At 61.9% G+C, this 18,515-nt stretch overlaps 1 protein-coding gene across 1 annotated transcript; it reads right to left on the bottom strand.

The window, feature by feature from the left end:
- Positions 1–710: 710 nt before the first annotated feature.
- TLE2 (transducin-like enhancer of split 2) lies at positions 711–18,381 on the bottom strand. Its single transcript, XM_004689365.2, has 20 exons — positions 18,287–18,381; positions 18,123–18,220; positions 17,727–17,790; positions 17,254–17,298; positions 14,973–15,035; positions 13,498–13,572; positions 13,101–13,281; positions 12,835–12,854; positions 11,037–11,144; positions 10,767–10,811; positions 10,097–10,246; positions 8,398–8,536; positions 7,432–7,595; positions 6,467–6,543; positions 5,730–5,979; positions 5,207–5,454; positions 4,926–5,073; positions 3,538–3,688; positions 2,477–2,553; positions 711–953 (listed from the first exon to the last, which is right to left on the bottom strand). Exons 1-20 carry the CDS (start codon positions 18,308–18,310, stop codon positions 846–848), a joined length of 2,235 nt encoding a protein of 744 aa, XP_004689422.1. The 5' UTR covers positions 18,311–18,381; the 3' UTR covers positions 711–845.
- Positions 18,382–18,515: the final 134 nt, after the last annotated feature.

Below are 18,515 nucleotides of genomic sequence, written 5' to 3'. Positions count from 1 at the left end.
GGACATGCTGTCCTCACAGGCTTAGCTGTCCCTCCTCTGGGGTGGTGACATTTGCTTAGAGCCTTACTGGGGACCGGGCGTCACGCCCGGTCGGGAGTTCCTCTGGATGTCAGGGAAACACTACACCCCAACAGCTGCCCACTCCCCTACATTCCCCAACCCGTGGACGTGTCTTAGGGCGAGTCTGTCTGCAAGTCTGACACTGGACACTTCGGGGCCGGAGCATTAAAAGGTCAAATGCAGCTTGTGGGGCCCTGCAGCCCGTGTCAAGGGGGCAGCACCCCCCCCCAGAGCCCCGAGTGTGCTGGTGGGCCCCGCACTGGGCGTGGGGGGAGCCACTAGCGTTGCTCTGTGATGTCTCGGCCGACAACAGACCAGATCTAGCCGGGGAGCCCCGCCAGACGACACCTCACAGCCCAGATGTGCGGTGGACGACACCATCCGGTCCGGGGACTCGCGCTGCACGGGGTCGGGAAAGACGGGACTGCCCTTCTCAGACTGCCCGGTGGCTAGGGCACGGCGACGCTCTGTGTTCAGCTCCGTGTGTCCCGTAGCTTAGCGCAGCCGGCACTCTCCCACAGGAAGTGATCCCACCGCCCCAATAAGGGAAAAGCAGCCCAGGTACCCGACGAAAGCCAGCGGTGGGCCCAGCTCCCCCAGCCAAGAGACAGGCAGCTGTGATAAATACATGTATTTCCCCAACCCCCCCAGCTCCCCCAGAGGGGAAGATGTGAGGGGCCTCTGGGGAGCAGTTATCACTCACAGGTCGCCGGGGGCAGGGGTGCTGGGTGCAGTGTCCCGGTGGCCCTCCCTCGGGGCCGGGCGGGGGACACGGAAGAGAGGCCTCAGTAGACCACCTCGTACACGGTGGCCTTCTTGTCCCCTGAGCCCGTCACGATGTATTTGTTATTCCCGGAGATGTCACAGCTCAGCACAGAGGAGGACTCCTTGGACTGTGGCGGGGCGGGGGAGAGACGAGGGCGGTGAGGGGCCAGTGGGAAGCGGGGAGGCAAACAGGCAGCCCTGCTCCCAGCCCAGGTGACTGGGAGCCGGGGATCTCCCAGTGTGCGGAGGAGGGTGACCTGGAGCAGAGCCCCTGGAGACGCCACAGCGCTCGGGGGACAGGCAGGACCCCTGCTCCCCTGACACAAGCGAGGGTGTGCCCGGGCCGGGCCACACAGCCATCCACGGAGAGCACGGCACTCGGGGGCTTCCAGCACGTGACCCGCACCAGGGCTCAGGAAGCCCATCCTGGGCCCAACCATACATTTCCGGGCCGGGCCTAAGGTCCAAGTGAGTCCAGAGCCGAGTCAGCCTTCACCACATGGTCTGTTGTTTTTTTTTTTTACAACCCTTAAAAAATGTAAAAACCGGGCCTCCCTGGTGGCGCAGCGGGTTAAAGCACTGCACTAAGAAGCTGAAACCACTTCAGCACGAGTTCGATCCCCGCCTGCCCCGGAGGAGACCACATGGCGAGCCAGATCTCTCCTGACCCGCCCGCTGCTCCCCTCAGCAGTGTACTTCGTCCATCTGTCTGTTCTGCTCCCCACTCTGTCTATGGTGAAGCCTCTCGCCGCCCCTGAGTCTCTGACCTGTACCCCAGTTCTGTATGCACAAATAAATATTTTTTTTTAAAAAATGTAAAAACCGGGCCTCCCTGGTGGCGCAACAGGTTAAAGCGCAGCACTGTGAACCTCTCAGCCACTGCAGCAAGAGGAGTTCGATCCCCGGCCAGGGAGGGACCCACATGGTGCAGCAGACCTCTCTTGATCCGCCCACTGTGCCCCTCAGCAGTGTACTTTGGTTGATCTGACCTGCTCCCCGCTCTGACCGATGAATCTCACCCCCCGCACCTCTGGCCTGTACCCCAGTTCTTGTGTGCATATATAAATCTTTTTCAAAATGTAAAAACCACCCTGCACCCACTAGAATGACTATAGTAAAACAGAGACAGTAAAAGGGTTGGTGAACATGGGGAGAATGCTGAACCCTAATTTACTGCTCGTGGGAATGAATTTGGGCAACAGTCTGGCAGGTGCCCCGGAGCTACCAGCGCCTCCATCCCAAGCTTCCTGCCCAGGGGAAGTAAAAGCCCGCAGCCAGGCCGCGTGACTGTTACAGCAGCGCCAGGCAGGCGCTGGGCCAGCCGCTCCCGGGGGCCCAGAGGACCACAGTGACCGGCTGGGGGTGCGGGGCGGGGGAGGGGCGATCTGGAGAGGGAGTGGGGGTGGCCACACCACGCATATGCTTCCGTAACTGCGCTGTGCACCTCAAGGTGGGCGGGGGCGTGTCCAGACTGCAGGTGTCTTACCAGGTCTGGCTGCCAGCAGGTGTGGTCTGAGGGCGGAAGTTGGCCGAGCACTTGGGGGGGGGCGCAGGGCAGGGGTGGGGGTCCCAGGCTGTTTAACCATCAGCGCTGCCACCCTGGGGCCCTGCACGACTGCCTGCCACCCTGGGGACCCCAGCCGGCGGGTACCTGGAAAATGCTGGCTCCATAGGGCGTCCTCCAGGCATTCAGCAGGTTGTCCTTCCCGGTGCTCACGAACCAGCGCCCTGCGGGAGGAGGGCAAGAGTTCCAGCGAGGAGGGGCTGAAGCCCGGGGGCCGGCGACAGGCCCTGGGAGGCAGGCGAGTCTGGCCTCTCCCTTCCTTTGGGAGCCGTGAGGCTCTTTAGAATGCCAGGACAGTGCGTCGCCCCATTTTCCAGATGGGGAAGTCAAGACCCACAGGGCTCCACGTGTCCCCCCAGAGGAGGAAGAGCAAGTAGGTGGCAGGTACCCAGTGGCATCGGCTTCAGATGAAGCGCGAGTCTCGGGGACAGGTGTGTCCCCAGCGTGCCGCTGCGGTGTTTGTTTTAGTATATGTGGGCCCTGGGCAGCATGTGGGCGCACCATCAGGCGCCCCCTGACAACATTTCAGCCAACAAGGGACTGCAGATTGGGGGGGGCAGGGGTCCCGCCGGGCAGGACTCTCCGGCCCAGTGTGAGCGGGCAAGCCGTCCAGGTTTGCACCATGAAACCCGATGATGGTTGTACAAAGGCAAAAACACCTAGAGACGCTTTTCTCCGAGTGTACCCGTCACTAAGCAACATATGACTGTATTTTAACAAAACAGTCATTTTTAGTCTCAGTAAGTCCCATGCAAAATGTGGGATATATTTGTCCCAACAAATGAGAAGCCCTCAAATAATGTCCTTTTGTTCCATCTCATTTCATTATACTGTTGATGAGAACAAACAACTCAGGCCCAATGGTGAATAAAACTGTTCTTCAAGGATCTGTTTTCACTCCAAGTCAGTTTGCTTAAAACTGCGCTTTCCAGAAACCTCACAAAGGCGTTAAGAGAGAACTTGCTGTAGCTGCTTTTCAGTGTAAGTCCATCCCAGACATTACTTGGGGTAGACTTATGCTAACAAATGATAGGTTGTTTATCGAAGCTTCAAACTAAACCAGGCCTCCTCTGTCTTGTGTGCTTTGGCAGCCCGGCCCAGCACCCCAGCGCCCCAGCGCCCCGCACCCCAGCCCCGGGCAGACACACCACAGGAGGCAAACTTGAGTGACAGCACGCAGCTCTCATGAAGGTGCAGCTGGTACTTCTCCGGCTTGCGGACGTGTAAGATCTCCACGTTGCTACTCTCCATACCCACAGCCAGCCAGTCCTGGTTGGGGCAGTGGCCCAGGGAAAAAATCTGGGTATGAAGAGGCGAGACTTGGCGTCAAAAACCTGGTGGGCCTCTGGGGGATGCCCAGATCTAGGGGTACAGGCCAGGGGAGAAGGCCAGAGCTTGCCCACTTGCAGTGCTCACTGGAGAGGCAGCTGGCCCAGGGCCTGGAACACAGCAGGCAACTGCATGTCGAATCATTAATATTAATCAGAATTACACGGAACCCCGGGGCCTCACACCCATTATCCGCTCAACAGCACAACAGCTCTAGGAAGGAGGCTGGGGTGGGGGTGAAGCCGGGTGAGGACAGTAGCTCCCCTTGGACAGATGGTGGAAGGGAAGCTGAGGCCATGCCAGCTCAAGGTCACAAACGCGTCTGAAAGACCAGGCCTGCAGCTCCCAGCCCAGAACCCCCCCCACTTGCCCACACCTCCTTTTGCTTTGACTGGAAAAGATGGACACGTGGCTTGGTCACTCGGTGCCCCACCCCAGCGTGCCCCACCCCAGGGAAGGCAAAGAGGATTACGGTCCTGTTCCACCCTAAACCTGACCGATTCTTCCTGAAAAATGAGACACGTGGAAAGAACCATAAACTCACAGCGGAGAGGAGACTAGAAGGTGGCCAGCATCCTTCCTGGCCATCTGCAAGCATGCCTGTGGAAAGCTCAGGGCCTGGTGGGATGGGGGTAAACAACTGTATCCCCCTGCACCCCTGAATTCCTCATCCAAGAAACTTTCAAATGAAAGGGAAGAGAACATAGAACAGAATGTTCAGGACTTAGCTACCTATAGGCTTCTAGAAAAGGGCCAGTTGCACAGGTGTTGAAGATGGGCAACAGTTTACCAGTTGGAGAAAAGAAGGGAAAGCCAGGTGGGCCCAAGGGAGGAACAGTAATAAGAGGGGGTCCAGAAGGGTCACGGGCATGCTGCGTGTGACCCTGGGGCATGGAGGGCCCGGAAGCCCGAGGCAGGGGGCCGTTCCTGAAGGCCCTCCCCTGACCTCGGCTCCACTCTGAGAAGGGGGGACGGCTTGGTGAGCACTGACAAGAAGATAATCAGAGGGGTCTCAGCACCCCACAGCTTAATAATCATCTGCTCCTTTGTCTCCGTGTCTGTCTTTGGGAAAAAAGGAGAAGCCTGTGGCTTTGTCTGGGGGACAAGAAGGACTGACGTGGCCAGGAGGCATTTAGTTCTGCCTAGTGCCTGGAAGTGGGTGCCTCAAGGGGAGAGGCGGGGAGGACTCCCCTCCCCCCATCGGCACCTGGGAGCTGAAGTCGTGCTGCTGCAGCTGGCGGCCCTCCCGTAGGTCCCAGCAGCGCACCGTGTTGTCCAGCCCCCCTGTCCAGAGGCGAGTTCCGTAATCGGAAATATCGATGCAGCTGGCCCCGTCTGTGTGGCCCTGGAATTGCCTGGAGGAAGAAGGGCCCGAGCCGCTGGGGTGGGTTCTGCTCCAGCATCCTACCAGGCCACTCCACCAGTCCCGTGCGCCCGCACCAGGGAAGCACGAGAGACCTGCCGAGGACACAGGCACCCACCACCCACCTGACCATGGTCTGGTTCTGCAGGTCCCAGACCACGATATTGCCATCGCTGCAGCAGGAAAAGCAGACCTTGGCATCAGGGCTGACCGCCAAGGCATAGCAGGCAGGGGCCGATGAGGTCAGCTCGGCCTTGATGCGGGGCGTGGGAGCTGCCAAGTCCCAAATGGACAAGGTGCTGGCCTCGCCGCCCACGATCAGACTGCGGCCATCTGGCAGCAGTTTGCAGGAACGGATGTAGTTGTCCCGGTTCTGGGGGCAGGGAGGGAAGAAGAGTGATTGGATTCCCCCAGCCTTGCCTCCGGGAGCCCCATCCCGTTGGTCCCAGAACACAGCTCTGGACTCGGGAGTTCAAAGCAGCCCCACTCTCGGGGGACCGCAGGCCCCGCCCCTTTGACCAACAAGCTCCGCCCCTTCAGCCAACAAGCCCCGCCCCTTAGGCCAACAAGCTCCGCCCCTGGCCTACAAGCCCCGCCCCTTCGGCCCACAAGCCCCGCCCCACTCGCCCGCCAACGCCGCCGCCTCACCAGGCAGTCCAGCTGGGCCACAGGGGTCTTGGCGCCCGGCTGGCCCACGTCCCACACCTTCACGCAGCCCTTGCCGCCCGTGTACACGTGCTGCGTGGAGCCGCTGATGGTGACGGCGCAGACCACCTCTCCGTGCGCCAGCGTGTGCAGCTGCCGCGCGTGCCGCGGGATGCCGGCGCCCACCAGCGCGTCGGACGGGAAGGGCACCGGCTGCATCTGCCCGTCGGCGGACACGTGGAACGAGTAGGCCCTGCGCAGGAGGTGCAGCGTGACGCTCGGGGGACCGCCCCGGGGGTGGGCCGGGCGCTCCGCAAGGCGCCGGGTGGCCGCTCGCCTTCCCGCCCTGCTGCCCCCACTGCTTTTCGGACACGGACGCGGAGCTCAGGGTGACATAGGTAAAAGCGAAAGAAGCTGGGATATCAGTGAGCTTAATAACCGTGTGCAGGAATCATGAAAATGCCCCTGAGTTCGGAGAACTACAAAAATAGGAGAACTACAAAAACAGTAGCCAGCGGCCACCTGGGGCCACTTAACCGCAAATAAAGGTGGACGCCCAGTTCTCAGATGGGCTGCCCACACAGGTGGTCACGAGCACGTGGCCGGTGGCCATCAGATGGGATAGCACCGGGTCCTGAGCATCTGCAACATGGCAGAAAGTTCTAGGGAGACTCGGGGCCCCCCTGGGGTGGAGCCCCCCCAGGGTGTCGAGCTGTGTCCCGAGGCCACCCCATACTCACGGCTTTCCCCCAGGGATGGTGGGCAGGGAGGAGGAGATGGATGATCCTCGGAGGTGTGGGTGAGACTCAAAAGCCATCTGCCAAAACGCCGCAGGGTGAACCAAGGAGGGGTGACAGCCAGTCCACCCCCTGCACCCTCCAGCCATACCCTTGTGCTCACCAGCACCCCCCAGTCTGTTAAGGAGCAAAGCAGCCTCCTCTGCCCTATCACAGACGGAAGAAGGGCAGGAACTGAAGGAACCTCAACATCTCTGTCCAGGGAGCTCTGGAACCCCAGAGGCAGAAGGGTCCTGAAATCTTCACCCCGCCCCCCGCTTGTTCGTAAGTAGTTTTACGGCACACAGGCACCCTCGCTAAGAAGGCAGGGTTGTGGTACAGACAGGGGGTCTGCACAGCCGACAGCATCTGCTGTCTCGCCCTTTGCGCGAGCCGCCCGCCGGCCCCTTTTCTACAGCATCCCTCAAGGTGCCCACCCAGCCCCGGTCTGAGGAACTCAGTGCGGGCATTTCATCCCCTTGGAAGCATCCTGACCACGAAGGCTCCGTCTGCCAGCTGTTCGCACTGTCCTCTCCCTCCACCCTAGCTCAGCTCCTCCTTGGGGGACTTCACTTCCAGCCCTCTGTCCACTCCCCTCGGGCTAGTCCTCTGTCCGAAGTCTACCAAATTTGTCACAGGCCCTTCAAAACCAGGGCTAACGGCCATCCGCCACCCGCTGGACACGGGGCCAGGTCCCGTGCTGGGTGCGCCCTGCTCCTTTCACGCGCGGTCACGGTCACTCTTCCCAGCCGTGCACCGTATGTGGGTCAGGCTCGGCGGCCACTGCGTCCCTCCGGCCACCTCCACGCACACGTGCCGAGGCCCAGACTCCTGCTCCTCCCCCACCCGTCTCTCCTGTGCACCCCGTTGCTCTCCCTGGCCCAACCCCGGCCTGGTGGCACCTCCTGCTGCCCGCCCCGGGTTCTCACCATGGGAGAGCGTCCGTACACCACAGAGCCGCCGACCTGGGGGGACAGGTGGAGGCTCACGTAGGAGCTGGGCACAGAGAGGTCCCCATTAAGGGCGCCGCTGTGGGACCCAAGGCTGAAGGCTGTGGTGAAGGGGCTGGACAGGGTCAGGGGGCTCCTCAGGGCTGAGGGAGGAGAGATAAAGACAGGTCTTGAGGCACCTGGGGCCGCACCCTGACTCCTGCTCGGTGTGGCCCCCCCTCGTGCAGCCAGCCCCGGCTCCGGCCGGCACCGCCAGGCCCTCATTCCTCTAGACGTTCACAGATGGCCCCTCGGGCGCCATGCCTTCCCTGGCCTTCTCCAGTCTTAGCTTCTGCAGCTGCTGGCCACTCAGTCTTCAAAGCCTTGGCCAATGTCTGGCAGCATCTCAGGGCCATCCTTGAGCCTCCCCACCCGCCCCTGGGCCCCAACCTCTCTGGGCTTGGGTCCCTCTCTGCCTAGCCCTGATCACGATGGAGCACAGATGGAGAGATGTGCTTCTTCGTCCCCACTATATAGGAGCTCCTCAGGGAAAGTTTCAGGGCTCATTTTTTCTGGGCCCCCAGAACCAACAGAGGGCCCAGCCCTAAGTCAGAAAAGAACACCATCCTCCCCACGTAGCTGATAGGGAAAGTGAGGATCAGAGAGGTTGGGTCACTGGCCCAAGGTCACACAGCTGACAAGCGTCCAAGGCTGGCATCAAACCCAGGCCAGTCTAACGCTAAAGCCCCTCCTCCTAACGCGTAGGCTGAATCCTCTGTGTGGGCCCTTCCCCTCTCTGGCCTCAGTCCCCCACCCCCAAGCCAAGGCAAAAGGACTCTGAGATGCACCGAGGCAGCAGCACCCAAGGGGCAAGGCGGTGCCAGGGCTCAATCCAAACCTCGCCCCACCCCACGCTTTCTAGAGCCCCTGGAGACATTTGCCCTGGCGGGTGCCAGTGGGTCTCACCGATACTGTCGGTGGAAGGTGTTGGTTTGGCAGTGAGCTGGCGGGGGTGGCTGGCTGAGCTGGGCCCGGGGGTGGACGTGTCCTGGGGTGGGGAGGAGTCACAGGACTTGGGGGCCGGAGTGCTGGCGGGAAGCTCGTTCTGCAGAGAAAGGGCGGGATGGGTCACCGCAAGGCACCTGGAGCCTCCTGACCCGGGATGGTCAGAAACAGAGGGGGCCAGGCCTCCCCGGGCACAGGGGCTAGTCTCAGCCACCAGCTGCTGCAACCACCACGGCCTCAGTGCGATCCCCAGGCACGGAGTGACCCACAGCAGACCACTCCTGTCTCCCCGCTGCCCCCCTCAGCATGGACTCAGTAGATCCGCCTGTCCTGCTCCCCACTCTGTCTCTGGGAATCCCCTCACACCACCCCCACACCTCTGGCCTGTACCCCAGCTACAAGAGCACTAATAAATCTTAAAAACAAAACAAAACAGGATAGGTGCCCGCTCCGGGAGGCAGGAGTGTGGAAGTAGCACACCCCTGCATTTTGGGGTCAGCACCAGGGCTGGGCACAGCTGCTGCCTGCCACGTGAGCACCCGAGCCGGGAGGGGCCGCCCCACAGAGCGACCGCACAGGGCGCCTGCAGGAAGAGCACCCGCAAAGGTGTCGGTGTTGGTGCAGACAGCCCAGCCACTGCGAGTGGAGGGTGTGGCCAGGCAGGCACAGGGGCTCCCGGAGGGCAGGAGATAGTCAGGGCCTGCGTGGACTCATGAGGCAGGAGGCCACCCACTGCTCCCGGGGGAGGGACGGGCGAGGACTGGCGGACTCCTCCTGCGCCTCTGGGAAGGGGCACCCCCGGCGGGGGACAGTGGAGGAGAGGGCACTGCACCCCCATGCCAGGGCACCCCCTACTCTGCGGCTCAGCTCCCTGCCATGAGCACCTTGACGTTCAGGAGACCCCAGCCCTGGCTGGCTGGCCAGCACCCCGTCTTCCCACCAGGCGCACGAATTAGGGCAGCACGCTGGCACCCCAAGCCAAAATGGGGGCAGAGGTGGGGAGGTTTTATGGGGGCTTCTTCATTAGAACGGTGCTGCCCCTACCCCCCCTCCTGGGCTGTAATGTGAGCCCCAACCTCAGGCGGTTGCCATAGCAACCTGCTGGGGCGGGGAGACCTAGAAACAGCCATACCACAGCAGAGTTCCCCCAGATGAGTGCAGGGCAGGAGGCTGGGGAGACTCGCAGAGGGGTGGGAGTGAATGCCCACGGGGGTGCCTTGGGTGGCCCCTGCGCTGGCGCCCAACATCTGGAGACGCGGGCCAAGCGGGGTGACGCAGGGCAATGTCTGGGCTGGCCGGCCTTAGGCCTCCAGCTGGAGCCGGCCTGAGCAGTCACACTCCTTTATTTCCACGCGCCCTATTATCGCAGGAGACAGTTTCCGTGGAAGATGGCAAGTTGCCTTTTAATATGTATTTCCAAAGTTAATTGACCAGCTTGCCTTTTAATAGTTATTCAAGTGCAAAAGAATGAGTCAGCTGGGGGAAAAATTACCGGAATGAGGGAGAGGTGATGTTTAGGAAGGTGGCAAAAAACTGATGACGGCACCGTCTCTGCAGTACACGGAGCACCGCCAGTCGATTCAGCGCCACATTGCTGGGCAATATCTGTTTCCAGGGCCCGGGATAAATAAAGGGAGTTTCAAGGCCCCCCGCTCCTTACCAGGACGAGCTCCTTGGTTCTGGGGAGAGGTGAGCCGAGGCTGGAGGCCAAGGAGGCCGGACTATCCACAAGGTCCCGGCGGGGGGGGATGCAGATGGGTGCCTTTCCGCACGGGGTGGTGGCTGGGCTGGGGGGCTCGGAGGGTTGGTCCTAGGTTGAGGTGGTGAGGGTGAGTGGGAGTGAAGTGGGAGAGGAAGGCGGTCCTGCCTACCCCCTCGCAAGCCCACCCCGACTTCCAGACTGAGCACCCACAACCACCTTGGGAGGGTCAGAAACCTCCTGTGCCTCCGCTTACTTGTCTGTAAAAGGGGTTTCGTAGGGGGACGTAGTCCGTAGGCACAGAAGGGACTGCTTCTCCCCCCCAAACTGATGGGAAACAAGAGGCCAGGGAAGGGTGTGACAGTGTGCCAGGGCTTGAAGTCACTTCTGCTGCCCATCTCTAGTGTTCTCGGGGCTTCAGTTTCCCCAACTGCACTACAGAGAGGCAGTGGACCTCAAGGGTCCAGACCCCCACGCCCCTTGGCCCTGGCACCCCCCCACCCCCGCCAACCACCCCGGACAGCAGTGGGTCGGGAGGTCTCACCCCAGAGAAGCTGTCGCTTGCTCTTTGTGTTCCCAGTTCCCAGGCTGAGTCCCCGGGGTCAGAACAGGATGGGGGACCCCGACTCACCTCATCCACCACCAGGTTGTAATCGCTCTTGTCTTCATCGCTTTCCTGGGGGGAGATGGAGAGCGGTGGCCCTAAGCAACCCCCCTTACCTCTCCTCAGAAGGGGAGCATTCACCGATAGGTCTGGGGGTCTGATTGGGACTCTGAGGTCACAACTGCCCATGTGCTGAGGGCTCGGGGCAGTGGGTGGGGGCGAGTGGAGGCGTGCAGGGCCCAGACCTAGCCCAGCCCACCCACTGCCTGCCCCCAGCCTCCGCCTGGCCCAACTCACATACGGCCCAGACAGCTCCTTGTCGTCAGCTCTCTGCTTCCCACTGCCCCCGGGGCCGCTCAGCCGCTCCTCTTCCACCACGCTCTCAGGCGGCGACGGGGAGGCGCTCTGCACACACAGGCCAGGTGGGAGGAAGGGTCAGGCTGGGCCCAGCGGTCCTGGACGGACAGTCCCACCCGCAGGTGTCATAGGGTCTACGCCTCAAGCTTCCCACCTGGAAAACGGGCCCATCAAAGGGCTCACTGGGTGCTAAATGCTTGGCGGCCAACAAGCTTGTCAGGAGCTACGGTTAACCCCATTGTACAGACGGGGAAACTGAGCCCACAGGAAGCCGGGCTGCGCCGCGTCGGGGCCAGGTGGGCACTTAGCGCGTCAGGTGCCAGTGGCACAGCCCTGACCAGCGGGTGACAGGGACCCCGGGCAGGGCCGGCAGAGGCCGGCGGGCTGGCACTGAGGTGCACCCTCGCCTCGGCTGCCCCCAGGGCGCCTCAGTGTCCCGCCCGGCCGCAGGAGCAGTGACCCTGAGCGTCTGACTGCGGAGGTCTTTCTCGGCTGATTCCCTTTCCGGAAGCCCAGTCTCCCAGACGGGTGCCAGATCCAGCTACCCGCAGGGGTCCAAGCCACTCCCAGCACAGGGTGGCAGCTGGGACGAGAAGCAGAGCCGCAGGGCGGAAAGCAGAAAGCGGCATGTGCCAGCTCAGAGCACGTCCCCCCCCAGGGAAAGCAGCGTGCGAGCCAAGCCCGGCCTTCTCATTCACTGTGTGACCTCGGGCAAGTCCCCTGGCCTCTCTGTGCCTCCCTGTCTTGGTCGGTGACCCGGGTGCGCACCTCTGAGCTGAGGGGAAGAGGCTTGCTAGCAGCTATGGGACGCTCAGCTCAAGGCTGCGCCTGGGCCTCGGTGGGTGCTGCGGCCAGTATCGCCGCCTGGGCCTGTCGAGTGCTTGAAAGGGGCCCAGCAAGACACGGCTAAGCCTGTCCCCAGGCCGCAGAGAACGACGGGACACGCACGCACACACGAGGGTGAGGGAGCCGGACGCCCAGGTCAGCTGGGGCTGCGGCACCTCAGTGATACAAGATGATACTGGGGTGGGGGGCGCAGGGGGCTCTGGGAACTGCCATGCACGCGTCTTGGCAACCTCCACTGTTCTTTTAAATTAACCACTTAAAAAAATGACATCGCGGGCCCTCCCTGGTGGCGCAGCAGGTTAAAGCACAGCACTGAGAATCTAAAGCCGCTTCCGCATGAGTTCGATTCCCGCCTGCCGCCTGCCCCGGAGGTGACCACATGGCCTGGCAGACCTCTCCTGACCCGCCTGCTGCTCCTCTAGGCAGTGTACTTCGTAGATCTGCCTGTTCTGCTCCCTGCTCTGTCTCTGGTGAAGCCTCTCACCGCCCCTGAGCCTCTGGCCTGTACCCCAGTTCTGTATGCACAAATAAATAAATCTTTAAAAAAAAAAAAAATGACATCGCGGGCCCATAGCACTTCCACGGCAGAGCGCTCGCGGGCCACAGTCACCAAGTGGCTGGCGTGGGAATGAGCGAGGGGAGAGGCGGCCGGGAGCACACACACGAGCACTCATTTACTCAGTGGCCAACACAGCGCGAGAGTGAAAAATTAAATGAAATTCTAGCCCACGGTCATCGCCTGTGCAAAAAGGCTCTGGGTGACAGTTTGAAAGCGGGGTGTGGGTGTCCCCCTGAGGCCCCGTGGGCTCAGAATACACAGCCTCAGCCGCATCTGAACACAAAGCAAATAACAGGCACAAGAGGGCAAGGCCCCGGGGACCCCACAACTTACCCTGCTCTGGGCTCTCTCCACTGGCGGTTGGGAGTGGGGGAGAGAGAAGGAAAAAGAATGAGGGGTTCACAGCCGCAGGGCGGGGGCACAGCGATCCGCGGGCCTCCCGCTGCCAGCTGAGAGCCTCCCCTCTCAGCAGCCTTCGGCACCTCCAGGTGAGGCCCAGAGAAGGCCGTGACTTGCCCAGGGTCACTCCAGCTGGGCGGAGAGCCTGCCTCCCCTCTCCCCTCTCCCCGCCCCCACGCTCCCCGCGCAGGCCCACTCACCTCTGGCCCCCTCGGCCTCCACACCAGCCCGGTCCTCCTTGGCGGCCGCGGCCAGCTGCACCTGAGCGGCCAGTGCTCCGGACAGGGCCAGCAGCCCCGTGGCGCTGCCGCCCACCAGCCCGGCGGGGCGAGGGGCCAGGGGCACCGTGGGGGGGTGGTGGGACAGGGGCTGGAGCTGCTGCTGCTGGAGAGGAGGAGGGGTGGGCCAGAGCAGGGGTGGAGTGGGGAGGTGGGCACCCAGCAAGGGGAGGGCAGGGGTCGGGCAGAGGGAATGGGGGGTCCCAGGGTGGCCCGGGCCTAGGTCAGCTGCCCACCCAGCACCCCGCCGTAGCACTGCGTGCCAGGGGTCCCAGGGAGAGAACCCCCCGACCAAGGGGCAGCGGCTGGGGGGACTCACCCCGATGAGGCTGTTCAGCTCCCCCACGGTCACCTGCTTGGCTCGCTCTACGGCCTGCAGCACCTGCTGCTGGTGCTGGGGGTGGGGTGCGGGGAAGAGCTCCACGGAGGCCCGCCTTCTGCTCCCCCGCCCCACCCTGGCCCTGGCTCGCTCCCTTCTTTCCTGTCTCCCTTCTTCAATCATGGAACAAACAGGCAAGAAGCAGCAGCAGAGAAGTTCGGTTCGAACTAATCATTACGAGTCAGGGCCCCCCCACCTCCGGCACTGCCCACAGGGAGGCCAAGTCACTGTCTGTGGGGGCCCATGGGTGCTGGGCGAGGTGGGAAACCACAGAGGTCCCCACGTATCGCAGGATCGCCCCCCCGGTAAAGAACCACTAGCCAGAAGGTCAGCACCCAGCCACCAAGCACTCAGGCCGAAAGTTAGAAACTGGCAGCTCCTAGAAGCCCCCAACCCCAGCCAGTGACAGCACCCCTCCACCCCTCACACAATCGCGCCTTTGTCTTTCTGCACAACATCACCGCCTAAGGCCGCCTTCATAAACCTGCCTGAATCTGTCATGTGAACTACAGTTGACCCTTAAACCACACAGGGGCGCGAACCCCGAAGGAGTGGAAAAGGCAGCTTAACCACAGTGGTTCCCTGGGGATCGGAATCAGGGGCCTCCTCGGGTCCCAAAACCCACGCGCGCTTAAGTCCCTTAGCGTCAGCCCCCTGCCCCATTTCCACAAGTTCTGCACCCCCAGACTGCACCAGCACCCAGCGAGTGGATCTGGGTGGAGCGCCAACTGCATGTGCCCAAAGCCACGCCCAGGTGGGCCCAGACCCATCTCGGTCAAGGGTCAAGTGCGGTTTATGGGCTCATCCCGTCTGTCCACTTGCGTCTGGCTCCCTCCCAGTCCTGAGCCTCACCTGGCGCAGTGGCTGTGGTGTGCTCGCTCAGGGCCATGGGACTGTTTGTAATAAAATTTGCTCTGTGCTGCTGTAAAGAAGCCACATGTGGCTTCTGGGCCCTTGGACTGCGGCGGAAACGCCACTCCCGCCACGCTACTCTGGTGCAGGGTCTGACTATTCCCGGTGCTCTGCCAGTGGAATCAGACAGGGTTTGTCCTGTGGTGTCTGGCTTATTTCACAGAGCACCGTTAAGGGTGAACTTCCATCGGGGGCTTAGCAAGCACCTGGCATCTTCCGCAGCGCCTCTAAGTATGAGCTAATTTAAACTTCATTGCAGAGGCACAGAGAGGGCAAGCAACGTGCCCAAGGCCACACAGCCAGGGTGGGGACCCAGGCAGTCTCTCCGGAGGGCTCGAAGCCCCCACTCCTAACCCTCAGCTGACCCCTCTTCCATTCCTGAAGCCCCTGCCCCCGTCTGTGCCCAGGTCCCCAGCTACCCAGGAATCCAGGGCCTGAGACACCCAACCATACCCACCCCCTCGTTTCCTGCTGCCCCTCTCCCATGCTGTCAGGCCACTCACCTCCTGGGTCAGGAAGGGGACGATCTGGGCACAGATCCCGCTGAGGCGCTTCACAATCTCGGCCTACCGGGAGGCACAGGGAGAAGGCTCTCAAGCCAGGCCCTGAAGCCTGGCTCTTCCGGGCACAGCTGAACTTTGCAGAGTGTCACCCACAGATGCAAGTAGGGAAATGGAGCCACTGAGGCACAGGCTTAGGGGCAGACTGAGGCTGGCAAGGAGCTGTTTGCCAGATGGCTGCCCCAGGCAGACACCCCACCCCGGCAGGCTTCCGGGAAAGTGGACACAAGGCCCGGCTCAAAGTGGACACCCAGCGCTGGGCCGCTAGGCCTTGGAGGGAGCCCCAGGGTCCAGCCCTGGCTGGGCGCACGTCTCCCAGGGACAGCCCCTGTCGGGTCTATGGCAGGTACAGATCCAAAATAAAAAAAAAATTTATCTTCGCCTGAAATTCCTAGCACAGAACACCAAAACCCTTAGGACTTCTGAGCAGTGGGGAGGATGTCTTGCTCATTCACAGTAAGCCCCTTATTTCAAACCTGAGCTAGTTGGCGGGATAGAACTTTCCACCCCTTTCTCAGACCGCCACCTCCAGGGAGAGGTGGGGCTGGAGGCTGAGTGGCCCATCTGCCTGCCCACTTGAGCCCTCCAGAGAGCACCCGCCCGCCCCAAGGGGTCAGGAGAGCCTCAGCCGGGCGAATAAGAGCTGCTGCTGAGAGGTGCACCTCGGGATCGTACCCCCCCATCCCCCCACGTCTCTGGTCTCCCGCCTGCGTGTCCCCAAGTCATATGCTGTATAATAAACAGACGCTAGCAGGTAAAGTGTTTTCCTGGGTTTTGTGAGCTGTTTTAGCAAACCACTGGACCGGAAGAGGGGTTCATAAGAGCCGAGTTATAACCGCTGGCCAGAACCTGAGAGTGGGGCCTGGGGGAGGCAGCCCGTGGGCCTGTGCCCTGACCCTGGAGAGCGGGCTCACTCCAGGCCGCAGGCCCGCAGAGAGGAGCTCCAGGTCCCAGCGGCCAGGCCCAGCGAGCATCGCGCACCGTGGCAGGAGACCACGGGTGGCCTCCGCAGAGTGGAAGGGCAGCTCTGGGGAGCCTGGGTCGGGGGGGGGCACAAGGGTGGGCGGAGGGAAGCCGTGGGCTGGGGCTCCCTGCGTGACCGGCGTGCTGCGTGTCGGAGTGCCTGTTTCCAGCAGGACAGAACCGGGCCCTGGGCCCCGAGTCCTCTGCCTGCCTCCCGGCCCACAAGCAGCCGTGCCTCGTGCACCCCGGGGACATGCGTCTCCAGGCAGAGAGGCCTCCTCTGGCCACGCCAGGACCAGCAGAGCCCACCCACAGCCAGAAAGACACGCCCGGCAGGTTCCCCGTTCCGGCTTCTCCCCACCCCCAGAGACTCCGCTACTGACAAGATGCCGATGAAGAGAACGTGAGATTCCGCCAGCCTGAGAATCTTACGTTCCGACCCCCCTTACGAAGCCACCTGAGAACCCTGAAGTCAGCTTCAGGATGCATCTTGGGCAACTGGGGTCCATTTCAGAAACTTGGGTCCAACTTAGTCCCTGGATCACTGCAGGAAGCTGACTCCTAAGCTCAGGTCCTGGGAGCAACAGCCAGACTCAGAACCTTCAGAACAGCAACAGATGCTGGGGTCCAGCTCAGACCCTCAAACATCAGACTGGACCGGAAGGGACCACCAAGACTACCCCCCAGGTCACCTCCACAGCCCCCTTGGCCTGTTGGGGAAGCCTGGTGCCCACCACCACTCTCAGCCGTGCTGGAAAAAGTGAGTTCAGAACTGTTTTCCTTTCATGAGGCTAAAACCCACCTTCCTGGCCCCAGAGACTCAAGATAAGGAGACCCCTGTTCCTGGGCCTCCCTGGTGGCTCAGGGGTTAAAGACAAAGCTATCAAGCTACTGCCAGTCACCACAGCACCAGTTCCATGCCAGGGCTGGCCAGGGAGTGACCCCGAGGCACAGCAGACCTCCCTGTCCCGCTGCTCTGGCTCCCCACACAGTGTACTTCAGTCTGCCTGCTCTGTTCCTCACTCTTCTGGTGAATCCTCTCCACCAATACCCCCCCCCCATTTCTGGCCTATGCCCCAGTTCTTATATGCACAAATAAACAAATCTTAAAACAAACAAAACAAGGGCCCTATGCCCTGGGTCTGCTTGCCCCATATGGTGGACACTGCCCCACCCATCCTGCAGCCCCAGGGCCCCCCACCCTCCCTACTCAGCACCCTGATTTGCAACACACACACACACACACACACACACACGTCACCTGCTTGTGCATCTCAATGTTGAGCCCGTAGGACATCTCATAGTACTGCAGAAGAAAAGGCGCTGGGCAGGGCTGGGGAGGGCTGCCAGCGACAAGTGCCCAGCCCGCACCGGTGATGCTGGGTCTTGTGGGGTGGGGGGAGACAGACACAGCAGAACCCAGAGCCCTCGACCCCCAGAGAGGGAGCCCAAAGGAAAAAGCAGGGCCCCCCATTCTCGACAAAGAGAGAAGGGGGGCAGTTAGGTGGTGCCCAAGCCCTGGCCCCACAGAGATGTCCATGGGGACAGAGGTCAGCCTTGTGTCATTGTTCTTAAGAGAGAACATCTGGAATCCCAACCAGACCAGTTTACAGAGAGGGAAAAGGAAGCCCAGAGAGGGCAGGGGCTGACCCGAGGGTCACTGGCCAGTCCTGAGCGCTCCCACTCAAGCCAAGCGCCCGTCCGGCCCCTCCCTGACTTGGTAACCCTCCTCACCATGACATAATGTCGCTGCATTTCGGTCTTCTCGCTGGCCAACTTCTCACATTCCAGCTTGAGGCTGGGAAGGACACAGGTAGGGGATTGCACCTGCCCTAACCCCCCAGTGGGAGACCCCAACACCCTGTTTGGGCCTGTTCCCAAAGTGATGGATTTGCCTTTCTGGCCCCAGCGACCCCAACCCTTCCCAGGCTCCAAATGTCCCGGGCAGACACCTCTCCGGTGATTCTAGTCTGGGGGTAGAGGGGTCCTCCATCCTTCCTCCTCCCTCCACCCAGGAGGCCACGCCCCCGCCGGCCAGAAACCCTGGCCCCCAGCGCCCCGCCCCTCTCCTGGGGCTCGCAGGTGAACTCCCCGGTTCTCTTGGGGGGTAGCACCCCAGCCCCCCTTCACCTGTGGTACTGAGCCTGAAGAAACTGGAATTCCTCTTTGATGCGGTCGCAGATCTCCAAGATCGAGAACTTGAAGGGTTGGCCGGACTGGAGAGGGGTCTGGGGGTGTCAAGGTCTCAGTGCTCAAGCACCCGGCCCCCCCCAGCAGCCCGGACCCCCACTCACCGGGTGTCTTCCCTGGGGGTACATTCTGCCAATCCGAAAAGACCCCACGCCAAAGAAGATTGACAATATGGGGGGGGAGGCGAGGCAGCGGTGGGGGGACGAGGCAGCGGCGGGGTGTGTGCGCGATTGGAGAGAAGGGGGCTGCCCAAAGAAAGAAGATGGGGGCGAGGGGCGAGGGATAGGGGACCCGGGAGTCCCCGGCGCACCCCCACCCCGGTGCGCGCGCTCG

The sequence above is a fragment of the Condylura cristata genome, unplaced genomic scaffold (assembly GCF_000260355.1).
Source record: "Condylura cristata isolate star-nosed mole 26May11 unplaced genomic scaffold, ConCri1.0 scaffold00025, whole genome shotgun sequence".
In the NCBI taxonomy this organism is placed as follows: Eukaryota; Metazoa; Chordata; class Mammalia; order Eulipotyphla; family Talpidae; genus Condylura; species Condylura cristata.
Note: the sequence above shows the minus strand (reverse complement) of the source record. Positions and strands in the feature narration are given on the sequence as shown.